General features: G+C 34.0%; 1 protein-coding gene across 1 annotated transcript; it reads right to left on the reverse strand.

The window, feature by feature from the left end:
- Nucleotides 1-618: 618 nt before the first annotated feature.
- On the reverse strand, nt 619-10,669 carry LOC136815744 (protein FosB-like). Its single transcript, XM_067072194.1, has 4 exons — nt 10,555-10,669; nt 4,381-4,608; nt 1,611-1,718; nt 619-811 (listed from the first exon to the last, which is right to left on the reverse strand). Exons 1-4 carry the CDS (start codon nt 10,576-10,578, stop codon nt 635-637), a joined length of 537 nt encoding a protein of 178 aa, XP_066928295.1. The 5' UTR covers nt 10,579-10,669; the 3' UTR covers nt 619-634.
- Between the last annotated feature and the right edge of the window lie 13,259 nt (nt 10,670-23,928).

Consider the following 23,928-nt stretch of genomic DNA (forward strand, 5'->3'; position numbering starts at 1 on the left):
TCAAAAGTAAAAGAGTTTTGTCGTCAGTCAAGTCAAGTTTCAGTCAATGTAAAACAGTTTTGTCGTCAATCAAGTCAAGTTTCAGTCAAAAGTAAAAGAGTTTTGTCGTCAGTCAAGTCAAGTTTCAGTCAATGTAAAACAGTTTTGTCGTCAGTCATGTCAAGTTTCAGTAAATATGAAAAAAAGTTTGTCAATGACCGAAATTTTGTCGTCATTCAAGTTTCCTTCAATGTTACATTGTAGCCGATGAAAAAACATTGTAAGCTGACTGACAGACAGTTTCGTTATCTAGGTTTACAAAATGTCAGTAAAATATAAAAAGAAATTAAAAAATTAAAAAATTCAAGTAATAAAAAAATTATAAGTAAAACTATATCTTGATTAAAATTATTACAGCTGTTTATTCGAATGTCAAAATACAAGGTATACTTTTTAATTTAGTCCTTTGAATTGATGTAGATTCCTTTTCAGTAGCTATTATCGAAAATACTTCAATTAATTTTGAACAAAGTACGACAGTGAGTGGTCAACTCAGTTTGGATTTCATAAAAAAAATGAAAGAGTTAAATTGTTATAATTTAAAAACTCGTGAGATTTGATTTGAGAATAAATCCTAAATGCTAGAAAATGCTATCTAGTTACCATAACGGCATAACCGATCCTTTGTGGTACCATGGACCTCCAAAAAAGCATTGTTGGACATTTTACACGCATGGTTTTTGATTGCTCCTTCTAGTTTTTGTTTCTCATATTCCAGTTTATTGATTTCGTTTTGTAGACTGTTGTTCGATTTCGTCAGGTCGTCTGATTCCTGGTTTTTTGAAGAAAGTTATCAAAAATTGTTTTTGACATCACTTTGATTAGTTTGTGTCTTACTATTGAGTACTGAAGTTTCTTTTTTTCTGAATACACAAAGAGTATTTGTTTTGGGCATTTCTGGTAACTTGGAATGAATTTTCATGCTCGTTTTAGGTTAAGACTTTACAATACTTTTACTCCTGAAAGTCTAAAAATATGTAAATATAAGGGCATTACCAGTGGATACCCCTTAAAACCTACAAAAAGTAGAGGTATCCTCTCTCTGAAAATCAGGGGGAATTTAAGGCCCCGGGGGGGGGGGGGGTACTAGGGCAAGATGGGTTACGGGGATGCTCCGCTGGTCAGGGTACCTTTTTTAACCTCCACGAGTCCCAGGTAGGGTCGCAAAAACACCAAAACAGAAAAATCAGTCCCTCGTAGGGTGCCTTTTTTTGGAAAATTTGGGAAAAAAGTAGAAAATTTGAGAACATTTTGGAATTTCAGTCCCATTCAGGGTCACTTTTTTCGCAAATTTCGAGTCCCACGTAGGGTCCATTTTTCGAACCTCAGCGGAGCACCCCCGTCAGTCGACAAGGGTAGTACCCCCCCCCCCCGGGTTTAAGGCTGAAACATTTTGTGTTGAAAGTACGCTGTCTATGCTTTTTTTCGCTAGCAGTGATGTTTTGTAGAAACCAGTTTTCAGTTACTGTACCCCTTTAAAACCTACAAAATGGTTTTTCTCGAATAATCTTTTATAAAATAGTCAATTTGGTCTAGTCACAAATTTTGACAGTTTGATAAAGAAACAATACCTTCAATAGTCTTCTGACGTGACATTTTCTTTTGACGCGACAACGTGATGCGGCGACTTTGTTACGTTCACGGCGCACCCGGCGTCTTTCCTCTTCTTCTATCGTTAACTGAGGTTGTAAGGGAAATATAGTAATACACACATGAATTAATGTACATCCAAGAAATAGAGAAAAGAAGCCCCTCTCTGAGAAATAATTTGCTACTCAGATACCCAGCTGCACAGGCTTATTATATTCAAATTCTTTACCCCAATCTATTTAGAAGCCCTTCTATTGTTATTTCATACCTTTGAAGACATTTTAGTTACTCAGAGTGGAATTTCACAATGTGAAAAACCATTGCTACATATTTTTGTCAAATACTTCCATAATAAAAAATCAACCATTGTCTCTAGTCCCTGCATAACAATAAATATTCCAAAATTTGAATTTCATTTTCATTTTCCAAAACTGATATACAAGGAACATATTTTCGTTTAAAATAATTTGCCAGAAAACAAACTACAGCACTTTCATCGCCAAATGTTCTTGACTAATGAAATGGTTTACTCATTTCAATCGAAAAGAAAAGCAGTTGATTAAAAGTATCCCACGATGACTTTATAATGACTTTTTAATGACAAGCTCAATTAACAATAGAATTCCGGATTACAGAAAAAACAATAGGAGGCTTATTTCGGAATTCTTTAAGATCCGCTCTCAAAATATCCCTCTGTTCGCGTCCAGGCGATGACAATAAGCTGCTTAAGCGGGCGGACATCAATTAACCTTTAACCTCTTATCTTTAATAGGCAACTATATTTTAGTTTTCCTTTAGGTTTTGCTAATTAATTTCAAAATAATGAAGTATCAAAATTAGACTGGCACGCCAGTCGGGCTGGAACGGTATCACGTGGGAAAAGTGAGCGTAGGAGTTAGGTAAGCGTAGTAAGAAAATTTGTCGGCGGCAAGGGCTGTTAATCAGCAGCCTCTAACCAACTTTTGCTCGCTCTCCTACGCAGCTCCTATTCTAGCAAACGCCCGCCGCCTTTATGTTCCCGCCCTCTGACATGATTAATTAACAGATTAGTTTGCTAGTCTATATCAAAATGAGGATCTCATCATCCCATACTTAACTTTGGAAAATGTCGAATGCACACCTTGGACGCGAACAAGGAACTTTTGAGAGAGCGGTTGACAATCCGATTTCATTATCCTATTACTGAGATACTGCGGAGTTTTCTTTTGATGTGAGAGATTAGAGCTTCACAGTTGACAAGAGTCCATTAAAGATGCTTCACTGATAAGCCTTTCCTTTGATAGGATTAGATAGGTCGTTTATTTGACATCTTTTCAAAGTACAGTTAGTTCAGGTTTTGAGAAGAACTGGTCGTTTTGACGTCCAACCAACATTCAGTTATTACTTGTGATAGAAAATAGTGTTCGATTGATGTCAAAGATTCTGATAGTTATCTTTTAGCCAATCAATGTTAATTTTGCTCGCCATATTGTTTAATCTGATTAGCGTTTTCTTTCATAAGAACAAACTTTATAAGAACATAAGGTTTTGATGGACGAAATATCAAGAACAAGCTGAGGCTTTGTAGACTCTAAATCACTTGATTTCTTCGGAAATTGACAAAATGGCTCACAAAGTAGTGAAAATAAGAATAAACGTGTTAGTGAAAGATAAAGAACCAGTTGAGCTGGTATCTTATTCCAGATGACTCAAGATTATTTTACACCGGAAAGAGGCTTTAAAGTACCTTTGTACCAAAACTGAAGTTTCTGGCATCAAAGGGTCAAAAGTTCATTTTTTTCATCTTCATTTTTTTAAATTTTTTGAATATATTTTTAAAAAAATTGTAGTGCTCATATCATATGCTAGAATTGAAACATTTGTTGGAAAGGGCAAGCAAAACAAAGATCAGTGCACACGTAAGCAAAAATTCAGTAAATTCTGGCTCATCTTTGGTCGCTTTTGTCAAAAATCTTAAACTTAGATTAAAAACCTAAAGACCTTATGGCCTAAAGTTGTATTTCTTCTTAGAGTTTTAAACGTCGAATCTATTTTTAAGCCAAATATCAGCTTCATGTTCTTAAAAACTGTTCTTAAAAAATTGTTCTTTAATTAAAATAGTGTGTAAAATACATGATTTCTTTCACAAAAAATGAATATTTAATATCGCGGTAGCTTCAATGTCATTCCGCTACCAATCAAATTATATCAACTTTAAAGGACGGAAATTGTAAAATTTCGCGTGATTTCAAAAAGAACAATGGCACTCAATACCGACAGAAATTGATATAACTAAGGGTGAAGTAATATCATTAATTTGTGCCATTTGATTGAATTAACGGTTAGAAGTTTTGAAACTAGTTCATTGATGCATTTTTTATTCAGCCCAAATCAAAAGGAAAATCGTGATTCATAATCTACACGTTTTTTTTATCAGAACAAACTATATAAGAACATAAGGCTTCGGTGGCCAAAATCTTAAGAACAAGCTAAGAACATTTTAAGGCTTTGTTGACTCTAAAACACCTGTTTTCTTAGGAAAATGAACCAAAATACTCAAAAAATGCTGAAAATAAGAACATGTAAAGAACGTTTTTTGGGCTTGAAACCCAAAAAGTAAAGCACATCTGAAGGCTTCAAAAAAGTTGGATGTTCTTATATAAAAAACGTTTATGCATTTCCTTTCTTACCAATCTAAATTCTACTTAACCACTCTTTCACTTGCTTTTTCGTCGTCTATAAAATTTCTGTTTTAAAGAAAACATATAGTACCTGTTTTGGTAATCGATGCATTTGTTCGAGAATTGGCATATCAAGTCCTTTTCCTGCTCGTTTTGCCTCGATGGCATATCTTAATTCCATTTTGACTGCTCCGCCGCCATTATTGATTTTGAAGAGCTCTTCATCTTCACTCGTGGTGAAACTTGCGCATGTCTGTTGGGTTGTTTCGTTACTCACTTGATAATTCGCATGGCTCAAATCAGGTACACTCCCCGTGGCCTAAGTAAATATACAAACAGATGGTGAATTCAGTGAATTGCACGCTTTTTTAATGAAAATAACTTCTATAAGAATATCAGGGTGAGATTTCAGAGTTAGAACAATAGGCCTATTGTTTAGAACAATAGAAAAATAAGAATAATACTCACCCTCAGCCAAAGTACACTATTCTTATAAAAAAAGCGTGTATAAGCAACTTTGAGACATATATAAATGTTACTTTAGAAATTTTCTTTCGAAAAAATAACAAAGCAGTCATGAGCCAGCTAACCTCTAAAATGACAAGACCTGGAGATTTTTTCCCACTAAAAATCAGAGATTCGTGCAAAAGCTATAAGGTTTTGATTAATGGTGTATAAACCAGTATAAACTACACAAAACTTCCCTTGGAAAAGTGTAAAAAATGGCCATTAAATCTTCCCACGTCTGAACTTTTATGTATACACTGTTGTCTCAGAAAGGCTTTAACGTCCACAAAAGGTAAAAATTTGCCAAATATTAACAACACAAACTTATTCCCAAATTAAGAAAATTTTTATAATGCAAGAGTTTCACTAGGTTAGTTTTGATGCAAAAAATTCCAGAAATATCGTTAGATTTTAATCAGCGACCATGAAACCTGGAAATTTGGTTCAAAACCGTCAGCTAGCACTGGCAGTCCTGAGCCAGTTTTCAATTTTCAAAGCCTCAACTAAATTTAAAGCTGCTTTTGATACCCTTCACACTTTGAATGTCTTCTTAAGTTCTTACCTTATTTTGTGCCCATGAAAGTAGTCTTTAAAACCAAAATTTATCAGTTTCTCAACAAGACCATGTGCGTAATAATAAGGACAACTTGAAATTCAATCGAAATCCTTCACGTTATGAAATTCTGAAATCTAACACACACGAACCCTTCAAGAAAAACTAATCTAATGACATTGTATACAATTTCATTTCTTGTACAGCACCTGACCCCGAGAATGTAGGTGAAATTTGAATCAGGCCTGAAAGATGTAGATTTGAATTTTTAAAAACAATGAATGTTTTCAATGAAATTTTGAACCTCCAAAATTCTTTCCCAGGGGTTAGTTTCATTACTTTTGATAGATAGGCTAATTTTTTTGGTCCTTGAAGTTGACTCCCATTTTCGTTATAACCCCCAGAATGTAGGTTTGGTTTTATGGCTTTAAATCTAGTAATAGTAAAATGTTGATATTTTTTCAAATGGATTAATTATAACAGCAAGTTTTAGAAATATTTTGTGCCAAAACAATATTCTAAAGAGCTTTTTGTTATTTTGAAAAATGGATTTTTTCGCTTTTTAACCCCCAGAATGTAGGTGAAAAGATTTGGTTGTTGAGAGCAGAATTTCAGTATTCATCAGAAATTATTAATTTCTAAGAGAAATTCATACTTTAGAAGTATACTCTGACAAAAATTTAACAAAGATATTAATTTTATGTGCTACAAATGAGGAAAAGTAAAAGAAAGGAAGAAAAGAAGAGACAAGAAAGTTGTTTTTATTTTGTAGGTTGAAAATTTTTTGTTAAAATATGTGAATAATGTAACTATACCCCTGCCTCATAGCCCCGTTGGAACTTTTCTCACAACGGGGACAAAGATTTCTACTAAAGTCCCAATGTGGATAGAAATTCTATTGTTCCGAACTTAGGCAAGTTTTCTAATTGGGGTTGGGTCCCAGCGGGTCTGGGATACGTCGAAAAAGCTCAAAATGTCAACATCGATCATCTCTCAGGCAGTACTTTCATGTTATGAAAGTACAACAAATAAGTTTTACATAATTTGACAAACTTTTTGTGTCGGATTATGAAGGCCCAAAATTGAAGGTCAACTAACCCCAAAAAGTAGGTCAAACATTTTCGTCAAAATATCTGACTTAGAACAATAAATTTTGAAATGGACTGTTTTTCCCATTTCCTTTTGTTCATTAGGAGTAAGAAAATACCCTATCATCATAACTTAATTCCAATAGATTTCGATTTAGAGAAGATTTATTTAAAAAATGCCTCAATTCAGGTTGTATCCGATCAACTTTGATTCAGATTTCCGTTGGAAAAAGCTAATTCAAGTCTAAATTTTATGTCTATAAATTATAAGTAATATGTAACAGCAGGCTCTGATACAACTTTTTATGAAGTTGAACTATCGTTAGGGCTACAACGCTAAAAAATGAGAAACCTACATTCTCGGGGTTTGCTACATTCTTGGGGTCAGGTGCTGTATTGAATCGAAATAAAAAACACTTCAAAAAACGGCGAGTTGTTGAGAAAATCAAATGAATATTTCCGGCTGCTCTACTTATATCATCGATATTCGATACTGTCTGTAAATTTGATCTCCACGATGGAGTTTGTTACTTTCAATCGGATTAATCGTAAAATTTTATGAATTTCACCTAGAAAATGATTTGACAGTTTCATCACGATTTATTTTACTCAATAAAAAGGATTTTATATTTCTTTGAGAATACCATTCCAATAATATTCGTGTGGAGGTTTTCTTTCTAATTTGAAAATTCCAGTTTTTTGTAAATTTCGTGAAAAAGGCTGTTGTTGCGAAGTTCCTTGTCCAAAAATCTTAGCGTGGAGATAAGGTGTGAGTTACCATGTTTCTGTGTATCCGAGATATAGTTACCCGGGGGGGTGGTACTAGGGTTGGCGAATGAGGGGTATGTGCGGACGGGACCTCCGAAAACCGACCCTTAGAGAGACTGATTTTTGCTGAAAAGGTGACCCTTAGAGAGACTCTTTGAATTTTTTTTTTCGATTTTTGAAAAAAGTCATACACTTAAGACTTTATTACAATTTTTTTTTTGATTTTTGAAAAAAGTCATACTCTTAGAGAGACTTTATACAATTTTTTCTCTGAAAATCAAAAAATTTCCTAAAAATCCTGAATTTTCCGACCCTTAGAGAGACTAATTTAAAACTTTCTGATTTTTCCGACCCTTAGAGAGACTTTGAAAGGTGAAAAGACCGACCCTTACCGTCCGCACATACCCATCATCAATTTTTGCCTAAGTACCCCCCCCGGGTATAGTTAGCTTGGAAACGAGGTTCCGGCTCGATGTCTTTAAAGCTCCGTAAATCTACCTATATTCTATCCTAGCAGTAGCGTCGACAAGGAGGGGGCGCAAAATTTGTGTAGGAGAGTAGATTTTTATGACACAGTAATTATATTTTTATTGTATAAATAGATAATTAAAGTGTCATAAAAATCTGCTTATCTACACAAATTTTGCGCCCCTCCTGTCTACGCTACTGCCTAGCTCGGGAAATCCAGATTTTCATCCTCCATCGTAGAGTCTTTAAGTACAAAATGACTTAAGTTTTGAAATGTAATGATGTGTGATCATTAAGTGTGTAAAAACAAACAAAACCGCGTCATCTCTTTCCCCTCCTTGAAATCCATTTACTTAAATGACAAGGGGTCAAGAATTTTGTGAGATTTTAATTCAGTAGCAATTTTTATTTTTAAGAACCTTATACACGGAAAGATTAATAGTTATGCAGTGTCTCATTAAAGATTGGTCGAGCTATATATATTTTTAACACGGTGTAAAGCATGCACAGTTAAAATTTCATAAAATTTACTAACATTGTTAATTCAATTGTTGATACTTAAGGCAGGATCCTTTAAAGTTCAAAGAGTCTTTTGAAAATGTTTCTAACGATAAAATGCCATGCTCAAAACCTAAGTTTATAAGGGGCACTCTTACACTGCGAAAAATAATAGAATCGGATTGAGATTATGAAAATATTTATTCCCGCTGTTAATCAAAGCGTTAAAGTCAAAAGTCTCCAAGGTTTATTTTTCAAAGATACACGTTTTTTTTGTAAGGAACCTTAACTTGGCTCCGAGCCTGGAGTTCCTTAACAATTCCTTATTTTTCGGACCATTTTCAGCCTCAAGTTCCTTATAAACGTGTTCCTTATAAAAAAAAGACGTGTACTGTAGGTGATAAAAAAAGTTTAAACATCATTCCAAGGATTTGATCATTCAGACACATTTTTATCTAACACACCCAATTTCCTAAAGAAATTACACAAAATACTCAACAATTAGTGATAAAACATTCTAAGAACATTTTTTGGCTTAAAATTCAAAAAGTTATGAACATAAAAAAAGGCTTCGAAAAATATTGACGTTCTTATAAAAAACGACGTCTATAACCACCATAAAACGCTTACTGTAAATACAAAATCAAATGAATGTTGAAACAACGTTCTGTCCGCTGCGATTTCATAGTCACAAAGTCTTTTCGCGTTTGTTTCAAAATGTTTATTTTTCGACTTAAACATTGATCCGGAAGTTTATTTTTCTCGAAGCTCTCTTTAAATTATCATTGACTCACCATTAGTTAGTGAATTTGAAGCTTTTGAGTTCATATACTGGATAGAAGTTATATGACTAGACTGGAGTAGTTAATAATCCGTGCAAAACTGCGATGTCGGTGGTGGTATAACGTGCCATTATACCATTTTTTTAGAGGGGCGCCAAAAGACAAGGAACACAAAAAGGTTCCTCTTATTATTTCCGGCGCCCTTTAATTAGCAGTTTCCAGCCAAAAAAAGGAAAAAAAATACCCCACCCTTGCGGAGCCAGGGCCGTTAAACAATTCTGCGACGTAAAAAGGTCAGTGCCAGTGTCAATGCGTCCATCAGTTTATCAATAGCGTAAGAGGGTCAGATAAGCCCTGGGTTCCAGGGTGGCAAAAATCAGCACTTTTGAGAAAAATAGTCCTGAAGACCAAATTTGGGTGGTCACTGTGTTCCCAAAAACTTTAGTACATGGGTACTGAAATATCTCTACAATGGGGTGATTGTATGCAAAAGGTTCTCGAAAACCCTTTTAGTACTCTAATATGTCTAAGATTTTAGTACCGACCCCCTGAACCACAGATATCTGTAAAGCCCGAAGGGCTAGATTTGCGGCTTTTATCAAAAAGTGAAGCTCATCTTTGGAAGGATTTCCTACCAGAGTCACGTGACTAAAATATGCAATTTCACCGGTTTGAGAGATGTGAAATAGCGTTTGTCGCCTACGTTTTTTGATCTCGCGCTCCGAAAACAATTAAAATGCTAGATCCTATCCATCGGCACGAAATTTAAAAAGTCAAATTTTTGCTTCACTTTTTTTTGCTGGAGAAAGCTTAAAGTTGCAAATCTAGCCCTTCGGGCTTAGATATCTGTGCCCTGAACCCCATGGTTCATGTTCAATATCGGTGGTAAAAAAGCATTCAATCAGATGTTTGTAATACATACGCAGATAATAAAATAAATGGACCACCTACCTGAACTCAATTTTCCTTTCGAATTGCAGCCAAAATTGCCAACAATACAATTTCCATTTTTTTGTAAATTTATTGTTAATTTTGTCATGTTATTTTATACTCAATAATATTCCTGTATTCTAACCTTCAGCTTCAAAAGAAAAAACTAAGAAAAGCCTAACAGTTAAGCAATGCCCTTTCTCTAATTTCCAAGAATATGTTTAAAACTTGTTGTCCGGTTTGTACCCAAAAACTAGGTATACTTGGAGACAAATAAGCTTCCCCGGCTCCAGGCAATATAACTTCAAGGTGCGTCTTGTCGCCCAGTAATCTAAACAACTGGTTCCGGTGTTTAAAAACCGAAAATTTAATTGGTTTTCGAACGTTTTTGTTTTGTTTGTTTCGAATGTTTCTTCAAATGGTGGAAAAGATCTAATCTCATTGGTTATATTATTACGCAATTAAACTCAATGTGAGTAACCTGATACGGTTGAATGCATTTTCAGAAACAAACAAAATGCGGCTATTATATATTTATTGGAAATTTGCTGATTCAGCGAAAATATTAAAATAAATTTTGCCGCTTTTCTGATATTATTCTTCTACAAATTTTGATTAAACGTACAAACGAATTATCAGACACTGCACTTCAAACACACTTAGAATCTCACCTGCGAGTAGAAAGCAAAATCCATAGCCGTCTAACGCGTGAACTTGAAGCGCAGTTACAAATCTGTTCGTCAATAATTGTTTTTGATATCTTTCTGATGTTGCTAATTTTCAAAACAGACGCTACCAAACTGAACTAAACCGAACATAAGGAACCATTTTGAAAATATGTTTGTTTACTTCAAACGCTATTAAACAGTGTTTAGCATCAGTTCATTTGAATGTAGTCACCAGAGTTTTAGATCATTTCGTCTGGTTTAATTTATCTCGGCATGTTATTAGATAGCGTTTCAACTAATTTTTTCTTCAATTTCTCAGGTCATTTTCAGATTTGATGGACCGAGACTAATTGGACACTCAATTAATATCATTTAGGGACTTTTTTGATAGATTCGTTCAATTATCCATTAGCCGCATCATACAGTGGAAATACACAAGTTCTTTTTGTAAAACTAGATAATTAAGATGAGTCTGGAACATTTTAACGAATTTCATTTATTTTCGGCAAATTAGAAATTTGTTTTTGCCAGTTTAAGTTACAAACAAAGAGTTATGACGGATTAATTGCCTCGCCTCCGACAATTTTTCTAAAAAACCTGCCATTATGGGCGAAAATAAAAAAAATGTAGTGTTTCCGGAGACGGCCCCCAAAACGGAGGTCGTCATTAAAATGAAGATTCTGACCTGTAGATTTATCAGAATTAGACTATTTTTGTTTATTTTGAAAGAATGATGATTATATTTTAAAATGAGCATGTTTTTGATGGTTTGAGACAGCTTCAAAATAACATATTTGCGTCTGAAGGAAATATTTCAACACCAAAATTAGATAAATATTGCATATAACTCACTCTAGCTCATTGGATAGTGAAAATAAGTTATGAAAATGGGGTATAGGAAACTTTCTACACCTAATGCCTTTCAGAAAATGCAGATACATCTGTGATTTTAGAGGATGGGTAAAAGATATAGCATCTTAAAGGTCAACCAGTATTTTGGGGTCCTAGAACCAGCATTGATAAAACCGAAAATACTAAATATGAGAAACAGCAAAAAATCTTGGAATTCCATTCTTATCAGCTTGAAATAATAGTTTATAACATAACAAATTTTCGCTTAATCAGCAAAAACGGCAAATTCTGTCATTTTTTTGCAAAATGTAGAAGAAAAATACCTTTAAAGCTTAATATTTTTAGTTTCAGTTAAGCTGTTTTTCTAAAATTTTCACAGCATATTCCATACATGAATGGAACTATTTTAAAAGAGATTGGTTTTCAGACACTGGATTAAGACGTTGTTAAATCAAAATTGTCATTTCTAAATTTTCAGCTTGGAGTTTGCATCATCGACAATCTTGAAATATTTTATAAAAATCATAAATTTTACATCCATCGGGTCGTAAATTTAAGGGAAAACACAAATATGTTCATAGCTTCTCCCCATATTACCACTGGGCTTAATAATTATTTGATTTTAACTACACGTTTTGGGGGCCCCAAACCTGCGTTTTGACAACCAGGGGTATTTTATCAAACAAATTTATGCCCACAAATAAATCACATTTCAAAACTATGGTCAAAATTTTGTATTCGTATCTTATCTCGAGAAATCGCTAAAATTGCAAACCTCCGTTTTGGGGACCATTAGAAAAAAGTTACCTATCTTTAAGCGATTGAAAAATATTGTTGAAATTGAAAATTTTGAAAAATAACTTCTGGGAAATAAAGTACATATGTTAAAGATTTTCATGCAGCAAAAATCTTTGTAAAACGTCTTTTCCTCTAGATTTGAGAGAAATTTTAAATTTGATCGACGTTTTGTGGGCCACATACTCTACAGGATGCAATTAACGATTAATTGCTCTCTTTGAACGAGCGCCAAATAAGAAAAAAAAACTCATCGTGCGATTATTCTTGTAATTACTAAGGAAACTGATCCGTTCGTGTAACTTCCAATGAAATTCATTCTTGTATTTTCAAAGGTAATTTATTCTTGTATTTTCAAAGGAACATTCTTGTATAAGATGAATAAGATAAATCCAGGCGAAATTGTTCAAAACGCTTGCTCTTGAGAATAAATTCAGAAAATTGTGCAGTTGAAATACTTTTTCGAACCTAAAGGCTTGGGGACACGAGAAGTTTTTTTCTCGTTGGTGCAATGCAACAACATGCTCCATCCCACCAACTTGAAACGCTTTCTCGTGTCTCCATCCTATTTTTTGTCCCGGGGACAAAATCAGCGTGTCTTTTGGGTATTTCCCTCACTTTTTGTCCCATGAAAGAAAAAAAGAAAAACCATGGAACACGCACTTTTTTTCTTGTGTTGGTGGGATAGAGCATATTGCATTGCACCAACGCGAAAAAAGCTTCTCGTCGTCCTAAGCCTTAATAATCTTCATCATTTTATTCGTGACGGTATTTGGCGGTTTTTTGGTATCAAACTGAAACCCCCTCATTTATCTGAGCTAACTATTTCATATCTCAATAGGTTCAAACCCTGGTGAAAGAAACAGGGGTATCCTTTGACATGATCTTATAATATTCTCTCCCTTTCATTACACGTTTGTTATAAGAACATTCGAAATTTTTGAAGCCTTTTTCTTAACTTTTTAAGTATTAAGCCTAAAAATGTTCTTAACATGTTCTTATTTTCGCCATTTTTTGAATATTTTTGTCCATTTTCCTTCGAAATCTAGTATTTTAGCCATCGAAGCCTTATGCTCTTATATAGGTTGTTCTTATAAAAAAACGTGTAGTTAATAAAAAAAAATCATACCTAGTTATGTATGTTCAATGCTTTAAATACTAAACAAGACGACTTGAAGTCGAAAATTTCGCCTAGAATTTGAACTGCATGGGAAAAACAAGAAGTAGAGATTGAAGCTAATCTGAAATCTACTTTACATCGAGCCTTAATGAAACAATTTTTCAAGAACAACAAGGCTTAAAATCGCTAAAAAATAAGACCAATTTAAGAACAATCGTTGTTGTTTAATTTCTAAGAACTTTTATAAAGTATATGCTTATAAAAATAAATATGCTCATATTGCGACGCCATGCCTTGTTTACTTTACAAAAACTAATAATCGAAAGGTATATCACCGTCTATCAAGAGTTATTTATTTGATTCTTATAAATTATAAGCTTATAAGAAAAATAAATATGCTCATATTGTGCGCCGTCCTTTGTTTACTTTGTAAGAAGCAATTACCGAAAGGTATATCACCGTCTATCAAGAGTTATTGATTTGATTCTTATAAAGTATATGCTTATAATAAAAATAAATATGCTCATTTTGTGTGCCATCGCTTGTTTACTTTGTAAGGACTAATTACCGAAAGTTATATCACCATCTACATGTTTTTTTTTTATAAGCAAGTGTATGCCCCTTGGTCAGGCTCGAGTATGCTTAAGCTTTCAAAGCATCCAGACATGAAATATGCTTATTATATGCTTAAGAATTATTATGCTTTTGATTCACCCAACCAAATCTTTTAATAAAATCTTTAAAATTTTGTTAATATTCGATTCAAAAAGCATTTAAATTTTTGAGCAGTGGAATGAGGCTAGCCATGGAATGTCTTTTTTTACTTGACCACTTGCAAACCTTTTTGAATAGAAAGAGATTGACTACTTGAAAAAATATTTCAGGCTAGCGTATATGCTTATGTTATGCTTAGGAAATCTGCAAATCTGAGCCTTCGTATGCTTATAAGCGTTATGCTTATAAAAAAAACATGTATCAAGAGTTATTGATTTGATTCTTATAAAGTATATGCTTATAAGAAAATAAAGAAAAAAATCAAAACTGTGAAGCTAAAGACACAAAGATATAATGACGTAATCCAAAAAAAACCTGCGAAAATCGTCCGTGGTTATACGAGCGTGTAATTTGTAAAATTGATTTTAGTGAGTTCGTCCACCGTATCAAGTACTTTCGTTTTCTAATTTTTTTATTACACCGCCGCGAGAGGCTCTCGTAATACTTTCACTATGCGAAATTAACTAGGTCACAGTGTGGATGTAAACCATTGAGTTTCAAGCCGAAGGCTAGAGGTCAATCTCCTTGGTAGGATTTGAAGCCAACAAATCCTACCAAAGTTGCGCGGCCTTGAGCGAACCGCCTGGTTTTTACACAAATGACAGATTGAAACTAAAATTTACCGCTTAATTTCGAAAAATATATCACTCGAAAACAAAGGAATTGCTAGATTCAATCTGTCATCAAAAATACGGCGCATATTTTAAGGCTTCAATTTTTCTTGCCTGAGAAAGGTTAGAGATTGACCTCTAGCCCTTCGGGCTTGAAACTCAATGATGTAAACCACACTGAAACGACCGCCTTCCATCACGCATCACGCTCGCGAAAGAGCGCGCGCACATTATTAACGCCTACATGTCATCTCCAGTACATTTTAGATTATTCATTGAAAACAGATTACAATATAGTCATTTTTCACGTCTCGATTATTCAATTACGAATTAAAGACATTCAGGCAAAAAAAGGAGAAACACCTGGGTAATCTAGTTAAAAAAACCGAAAGTAAATGGTAGACAAAGTAATGAGCCAAGGCAAAACGAGATTAGCGTACCACTATGAAAAAACCGCCTCCGGCGGTCGAAAACACCCCCTGCTTTGTATTTGACTCATTAGCTTTTACCCTGTTCTCAATTTTTATCAAATTTATTATAATTGAGTTCGTAAGCAGTTTTTAACCAAAATATCACATGATTTGGCTGGTCTATTGTATACGATTTTTTTGACGATTATTTCTATTGTTCACTCTTAAAACAGTATTCACGCGTACATCTATTTGAATAACCGATCATTCAAGCATTTTGAGTAACTCTACTGTATTTAGTGAGAGAGAACGAACTTTTGAACTGAAGTAAACATGTGATCTACTTACAATACAACTTAAATCTACTTACAATTCACTGGTGAAAAAATCATTATTTCATATCGATTTGTATAAGATAGCAAATTTCTTTTCAAGCTCAATGCTTTTATGAAGATTCAAATCGATCTGCCACGGAAAGAGGCATGCGAACGTCTTGGATACGATTTTTTGGATGAAAGCAAGAGAATGGACCAAGTTGGTTACATTGCAAATATGGTCAATCAAATACGGGCGGTATTGTTTGACATCCGATTAGAAGCTCTGAAGTATCAAAACGACAATGCTTTGACAGATGGTGATCTTCGCAAATGTCCTCACTGTGACCTCAGTTGGTTCAAGGCTGAAGGATGTGATGAAGAAACGACCTGTGGTGATATACCATCTCTTGCTCTTGATATACCACCTGATATTGCTGTAATGGCAGGTTTCTCCTTTAAGGTCCTAGGATCTCGCCAGATTTGGATCGAAAAAACATACGAAAGAGTACACGATTTTCGGTTAATTGGATATTGGCATCTTAATCCAGCAGCCCAGTATGGGGCTACCGAAAAAGAGTCCATGAAAGAACCATCAGACCCTTTGTTTGGTATTGTCAATGGAGAGCGTATCAAACAACCATGTGGGAGAGAGATAGTATGGAGAGATATGCCTGTTGTTGCTATCCCTACTGAAATTAAATTTGATAAAGACAATGCTAAAGCTTGCATTAATACTGCTGACATTCCACATCTTCCAGACGAAGGTAGATGCGTTAAATGACGAAATAGACCAAAAACTCAGAGACTTGAGTGAGAAAGATATTTCAAATTAGGTTCATGTTTCCAATATTTTTTTTTATAACTACAGTTATATGTATATCATAATTGACATTATATTTGACATCACAAAACATAACTCTATAAAAAGCGAATTTTCAAAGAAAAAACATCAGTTGCAAAAACACCATCAAAAAGACAATCAAGGTTGACAGCAGTAGTTCCCTGCCGTAAAAACGCTTACCGTACCGACCCAAACCCGTCAGAAAATGAAAATAGCGATCTAAAGGACTCATTGAACCAAGAGAGGTCGTTTGTCATACCAAACTCCACAAAGTCGGTTATTAGACGAAGAAGAAGGCAGTGCAGCAATTATCGATGAAAACGACCAGTCAGATTCGACTTCTCAGGCTAATGATGTCGGTTGGAAACAATGGTTTTGGAATGTGTTAAAAAGAGTTCGAGATGTGTTATATTCTTTTCTTTGTCTATGCCTTACTGTCAGTGAGTCTGGGGATAATGTAGGAGAAGGGACTCTAATGTTGGAGGAAGACAAAAGGACGATTACTGAAACAGAAGCACCTGTTAATAGCCTCTGGACCTAAACGGAATTTTATATAATATAATTTTAATTGCACTTTAAATTTGTAAGATAAGAATAAAAACCCTGAACTTTGGAAGATTGGAAAGAAATATTGGTCTCTTCAACTGGAAAGTATTTTGAATTAATCTCTGTAATCCGAATCATTCTCTAATTTAATTTTTTTTTGGTCCCTTGAAGATCGAACTAGAGAAAGTTAACTGAGATTTATCAAATTTAGGCAGCCCATATCTAGATAAACAGCCCTATATTCATATTTCCTCAATTTTATATACTTTTATCTCAAGATATTTTGAATAACCCGTTGGAACCCTTGGAAGACTGAACAATTGGCCGAAATATCTCTAAATTTCATCCTCATTGCTGGTAGACTACTATTTGTCGAGTATTGCGGATCCCTAATGATATTATCAGCCGCAAATGATAGTATTTCAATTCAAATCCATATTTTTTTTTAATTAAGGAATTTGTATTTTCCAACGTCGTAGATCTTTAATTCTACACCATTCTATCCTAATATATATATATAAAATCTAATAAAACAAATCAATCTCTAATAAAATCCTATACATAATAGTAGGGGGAATTTTGTTCGATTTTTTGAAATCGCTCGAATGTTTTGTTAGAAGCACTTGTTATACATTTTTGGAAACTTCAACCTTAGAGAAATCGAAATTACGATGTTTCCAATTTTTTTTTCGGACACTTTGGTGTGATTTTCGGACAAATTAACCCTTGAAAACCGTGTTTTTTCAGCCAGAAACAGCTGTTTGGTCCAGTTTTTGTGCTTTTTGAAGCTCAATATCTCGAGTTAGGTACTGAAATCACCTATACTTGCAATATATCTCTAATCTTAATTTTTTGAGAGCTTTCCAAAAATATACAACAGGTCTCCGTTTTCTCAAGCTAAAATTTCATTAATTTTTGACCCTATGATTTTTGCCTGAGACCGTCATATTTGTCCGAAAATCACACCAAAGTGTCCGAAAAAAAATTGGAAACATCGTAATTTCGATTTCTCTAAGGTCGAAGATTCCAAAAATGTATAACGAGTGCTTCTAACAAAACAATCGAGCGATTTTACAAAATGCCCTCTACTATAATGCATCTATATACATATTTTTGCTTTACAAATTTAATAATTTATTTTAATGATTAGCATCCGATGAGAATGTTGACATATAATGTTGGAAATACCCGATTATATAGGAAACATTTTACGGGTACTTAAAGTCATACTTACTTACTTTTTTGACAATATCCCAGTATTTATTCATGCTACTAGTGTATTAAAAATATTTAAACTATTGGAAAGATATTTTTGAAAGAGAGAAAGCTGGAAGAAATGAAAATATTTTCTGCTGGTTCAAAAATCTTGACGTTAAATTTTTTAGAAAATCGGAACCTTGTTTATTTCAAATCCGCCTTCAGATTTTTCGTATCTTTGTTCGATAAAAAGTTAGAATCCTTTGAAGTAGGGTTTAATTTTGCCAAAGATTACCAAAAATTATGAACCATACCATGCTTGAGTCCATTAAGTTAAACTTTACGTGTGCGTCTTAAAAATTAGTTTTACTTTGGCGATATTCATTCGTTAAATAAGGTGACGAAGAATTACTCTCACCAGAATTTGTAGCCAGTGTGAATCCAAAACTCGTTGTATTCGCCGAATAAGAACTTTTCCTTCCCTTCCAACCAAAGCATTTCGGAAATCGTTTACGCATGCTCATCTTCAAGACACGTGCTGTTCTTTTGTTAAAAATGTAAATACAAACAATGAAAATACCACGTGAGCTTCTCAAAATGGCGTAACATAAACCAAAAATGGCATTAACTGTAAGTTCAGCTTGACTATAATCACCGACAGTTTTTTGTATTTGAATGAAACCTACAATTTCTGTAAAACCCAACACGAGACATAAATTTAAAACAAATCGAGTTATTTTATGACCATGCGTAACTGATGATTTCATGACAGGACGAATCGAAGCAATTTTTCGGGTTAGGGACAATATGATGGTACCAAGTGCAAACATAGATAAAGCATATCCTATCCCAATCGGAATAATATAGAAATATAACCGGGATTTAAATTCGGTCATCCAGCATATTCCGTTAATCCCGATTCCCGATTTTAGAATTCCGTACGAGTCCAAAAGATGAGTCAGCAAAACAAATACCAAAGGAACGGATACCGCAAAAAATAAATACGCTGAAAAACGTCGTTTATCGATTTTCGAAGGAATCACCGCATTTTGGTTGAAAACTAAGGCTAGTTCGGTTGCCGTTAGAAAGGCCCACATCATAGCACATAGGAAAGCCCATTGAACAATAATCGCATGTATTTGACAAAAATGAGTACCAGCATTTTCACCCAAATGAAAAGTGACATAAAACATTGTATCACCGATAAATAACGCACATGTCATGCAAATCGAATTTAATCTCGGTAGATTCTGCAGTTCTTTGAAATACAAGAACCCAAGAATAGACCAAATATACCCACAAATACTTAACGGCATAATAAACATGGTCACGTATTTTTCAATGTCATCAACTTGTCGTTGCCAAGGTAATCTAACGCCATCATGGCCCATAGTTACGGTACCGAGATCAAGAATACAGCTACCGTTATGATACTGGTACGGTTTCATGCATGCGTCTTGAGTACATTTCAAATTTCCAAGATTGAAGCTTTGACCTGATTGACAAGTCTTTGTGATGGTTCTCCCCATCAGGTTAGCCATTTGAAGTCGATTGTTCACAACTGAAATCATAAGAGACCAACGTATATGGCCTCCGGGTAGGTCCTTCAAAAACGTCCTGTATAATTGACGGAACTTCAAATAACGGAGATCATTACTACAAACGTGTTTGCTTGTTTTCTTACATTTATGTTTAAATGAACGATCTGAAAGTTTCACCATAGCCATTGTAAGATTATAAAGTCCACCGCGCTTAATCTCTGATATGTCTCCAGACATTAATGAGTGTATTTCTATAGTTGCTGGGTGATATTTCGTGACGCCGTTACATAAAGCAGTATCTCTAGATTTATATAAGGTTTCTTGAGAATCAATCACGGGTTGGAAATCATCGTTTTTACTTTGGTGAGTTTGTCCAGGACATGCAGAAACCATAAAATATTCGGTAATTGAAATAATCCCGTCTTTTGAAAACACCGACCGTGGTATAATCGATTCACATGACAAACTTCCATCAAGCGACACTTTATCGATGAAGTAATCGATGTAATCGGTCAACGATATCGGCTTGTGTTTGTCCCATACAATATCGATACAACACGTTCTCAAATAAACACATTCGGTTATATTACACGAGCATGTTCGATTCGAATCGACATGAACATTTCTAGCCGAACACAAAAAATCGTTCGCGAATGTACTGTTTATATTATCGACCAATTTATCGATTCCGCAATCGTTCGTTTTTAAATATTCCAAAAAATCATTTACAGGGAAATTAGATGCCCGGCAAATTTCAGTAACAGCGATTATTAAAAGTAGTAAAGTCTTTAAATTCATAATAAAAATCGATTTTTGAATCGACTGTCTCGTAGCTGTGGTATTCTTTATACGGGATTATAAACAACAGAACTTCAAAACATTCACCAACCAACTGGTACAATAACGCCTTGATTTGTCACTTGACTTATGTCTTTGTTGACGTCTATTTAAATTCCAGCTATAAAACATCTGAAAGAAATCCGCTATCTTCAAAATTCTATTTCTTGTCAACAATTGTGACTTAACGTAAGCTCGTGAAAAATTCTTTATCTTTTCATTAATCTTGATTTTTTAAAAATTCATATCAAAAGGCATCAAACTAGAAACTGTGTGTATTTGTTAGTTAGTACCACTCAGCAAGATTATTTCCCCCTCATCTTAAGAAAATTCTTTGTTGATGTGATATTTTTTCGAGTGCATGGACAGTTTGCTGGTTTCACTAAACAAAAATACAATGTAAACTACTCACACGATTTTTTGTGTAAAAACAAATTATATAAGAACATAAGACCTCAAAGACAAATTTTAAGAACATTGTATAAAGCTCTAAGTAGATTCTGAAGCTTACAGTTCCTTAGCCTTAGGAGATTTGCCTTAGTACTCACAAACCAAAACACTGAAACTGAGAAAATTTCAAGAATATTTCTAAGGGTCAAAGCCCCTAAAAGAAAAGAAAATCCTTTGAAATTCTTAAAAAATAACGTATGTGATATCACTCCATTGTGTTTCCTTAATACTGATGACTAATGACATTTTATCCCTTACTTAATGATCCTACACTTTTATGACGTCACTCAATCTAAGTCTTTACACCCACTTTGAAATTTGTCACATTTTGACATTGTCACACACTATGATGCCTTTGCCACACTCTCTCTTATGACAAACAAACAAAATTTTTATTACAGTATTTGCGTCTCCGAGAATAATGATTGTTATGCCACACGTAAACAACTAAGATTTATCATACCGTATTTTCCTTATTTTACATTAAACTCTCATTAACACTAATCCTTAACAGGGCCCGCGCCACGATTTTGAGAGTGAGGGGGCCAACAAAAATATAGTGACTAAGGAGGCGCAACCATGGTTTGCGCCGACGGGCCGGAAAATTTTCGATTTTGACCTGTCTTATTTGGCTAAAACAGCTTCCTTTTTGTTCTGATTTTCTGAAAGAAAACTGTTAAGTTTGTTTTTTTAAAACAAAATAGTAAAATTGGACTTATTTAAGTGTCCATCTGTCCCCTTTTAGAAAGGTTCTAATGTTTTTATTGACACGCGCACAGCAAAGAAAAAAATAATTAGGTTAGGAGAATTTTTTTATTTTGCTTTGCAAAAAAGTGGGAGGGGGGGGCATGGCCCCCCCGCAACCCCCCCCCCCCGGTGGCGCGGGCCCTGCTTAATTCTAAAAAGAAATTTTGATTTTAAGTATACTATACTTTACACGCTTTTTTTTAGCAAAAATGGTGTTTTTTCAATTCAGCATGAATATTCCTAAATTTTGGGAAAATCATCCTGAAGTATTCTTACGGTATTCTTAGGTTTGGATTCAATCCAACAAATTTCAAATCTACAATCTGTGACTATGAATATTGTGGTAAGAATTCCCTTTCCCCCCTAGTATGAATGTTAATGGGTAGAAAGGCTGCCACCATGCTTATATAAAGCTCACATCAACACTGATATTAGAGGGAAGGAATTTTTAAAGAAATTGCCACATATTTTGTCACTGATTGTAGCATGCAATACATACCTCAAGCAAAAATCTGGCATTTTGGTTGAACCTTTTAGCATTCCTGGGTGATAGTTGGCAATTTAATGATAAAATGCTCTATAAAAATTCTTAGGTTCATTTGCGAAATTCCACGATGGTGTTATTCTTACTGTATTCTTAATTTCTTTGGTTAATTTCAGCATAAATATTCTTATGAAGTATATTCTTATAAAAAAGGGTGTTATTATTAACACGACTCTACAGTTAAACTTTTTTATATAAACAAGTATAATTTTGCTGAGGCTCGACTGTTCTTTTTTTTGGCACTTTGAGCCTCAAATTGTTCTTATCCTGTTCTTATTTATAGGATGTAATTGAGGTATTTTAGGCGTTATACCCAATTTTTACTACTTTGACCCCTAAATTACTTGAAATGAAGTAATTTCAGGTTCAGTATTGTTCTCAAATTGTTCTTATTTTTTGGTGATTTTGAGCCTCGTTGTTCTTATAGAATTTTAAAGAAAGTGTAGCTGGAAGATTTCAAAACACCCCCTTCTCACAGTCCCAGTAGGATTTTTTCAGCCAGTGGGGATGGAAATAACGGACTGAAACTCGATGAGGATTTATATTCCCATATTTTTTATGGTCGGGGATGTTAATTCTTTTGTTTTCAAGTCAGAAAATCCAGTGGGGATGGGAAAAATAGCACAATATTTTGCAGTGAGGATTGGTATATTTGATTATTTTCAGTGGGGACGAAAATTGGAGGATAATTTTCCACCGGGGACGATATTTTTGGCAATTTTTCCAGTAGAAAGGGGTCCCAGACGGTGTGTGAGATGGGGGTGTTTCAAAGCTTTTTATTTTAAAAGATTTTCTCAACTTAAGCAAAGGTAAACGAGATATGGAGTTAAAAAGTCACCAACCTGGTGAAACTTGGCTAAAATTTCGTCCCAGGAACTGGAAAAGTGATTTTTTCTTCCCGATTTCAAATTCAATGAAAAGAAATTTGAATACTTATTGAGTTTTCGATAGAAATTTTCATCCCAATGGAAGAACCTCAACCGGGCTTGAGACACAAGGGTGTTTAGAAAGGTATTTTTGCTAAGGTATTGTTAAAAGGAAAGATATTTTGAAACTTTCGATGCAAGGAATTTTACTACAAATGCTCAGAATGTTGTTCGAAACAGCTTGATGATATATGTAGCTTCATCATATGTTTCGTCCTTTTTTGTTACTCGAATTTTATATTTTTGGAAAACACGAATCAGGGAAAATAAACATTATATTTCTGTTAGTCCTTGATAGTTTTAAAATCAGAGGAGTAATACAACAAATTTTTACAATTCGATTCTATATTAATTCTTTGTCAATTTCATTTAGTTTGTTATGTTATATAATACAAAATATTTTTATATCAAAAAAGCTAAATCGTTAAAAAAAATTTGTAATAAAATTAAGGATTGACAAAAAATATATAGCTGTACAGATTTTATATGCTAATATTGTATATTTATATTTCAAAATAATTTGCTATACAATAGGAATTTGTTTACCCAAGAAGAGTGATTTGAGTTATAAAGGCGGAGATCAAATGTAGATTTGAAGCAATCCTGCGGTTAAAGTCTTAAGAGGCCATTATATAAAGAAGGGGTGAAAATTCTTCAAATCCCTCAAATTTTACTTAACTCGAATAATTGAAAGCCCTAAAGGCAGACTGGCCCAGAATTTACATTTTTTGAATATCAATAATAATTTTTTTGTTGCTTGTAAATCACTTCCCTTAAGTCAAGAAAGCTTGATCGTTGTACATTTTTGAATAATGATTAGACGTTCAACTATGGGGTGCATGTGATATCAAAATGAAAAACTAGCCATG

Source organism: Clytia hemisphaerica, unplaced genomic scaffold (genome assembly GCF_902728285.1).
Source record: "Clytia hemisphaerica strain Z4C2 unplaced genomic scaffold, Clytia hemisphaerica genome assembly, whole genome shotgun sequence".
NCBI lineage: Eukaryota > Metazoa > Cnidaria > Hydrozoa > Leptothecata > Clytiidae > Clytia > Clytia hemisphaerica.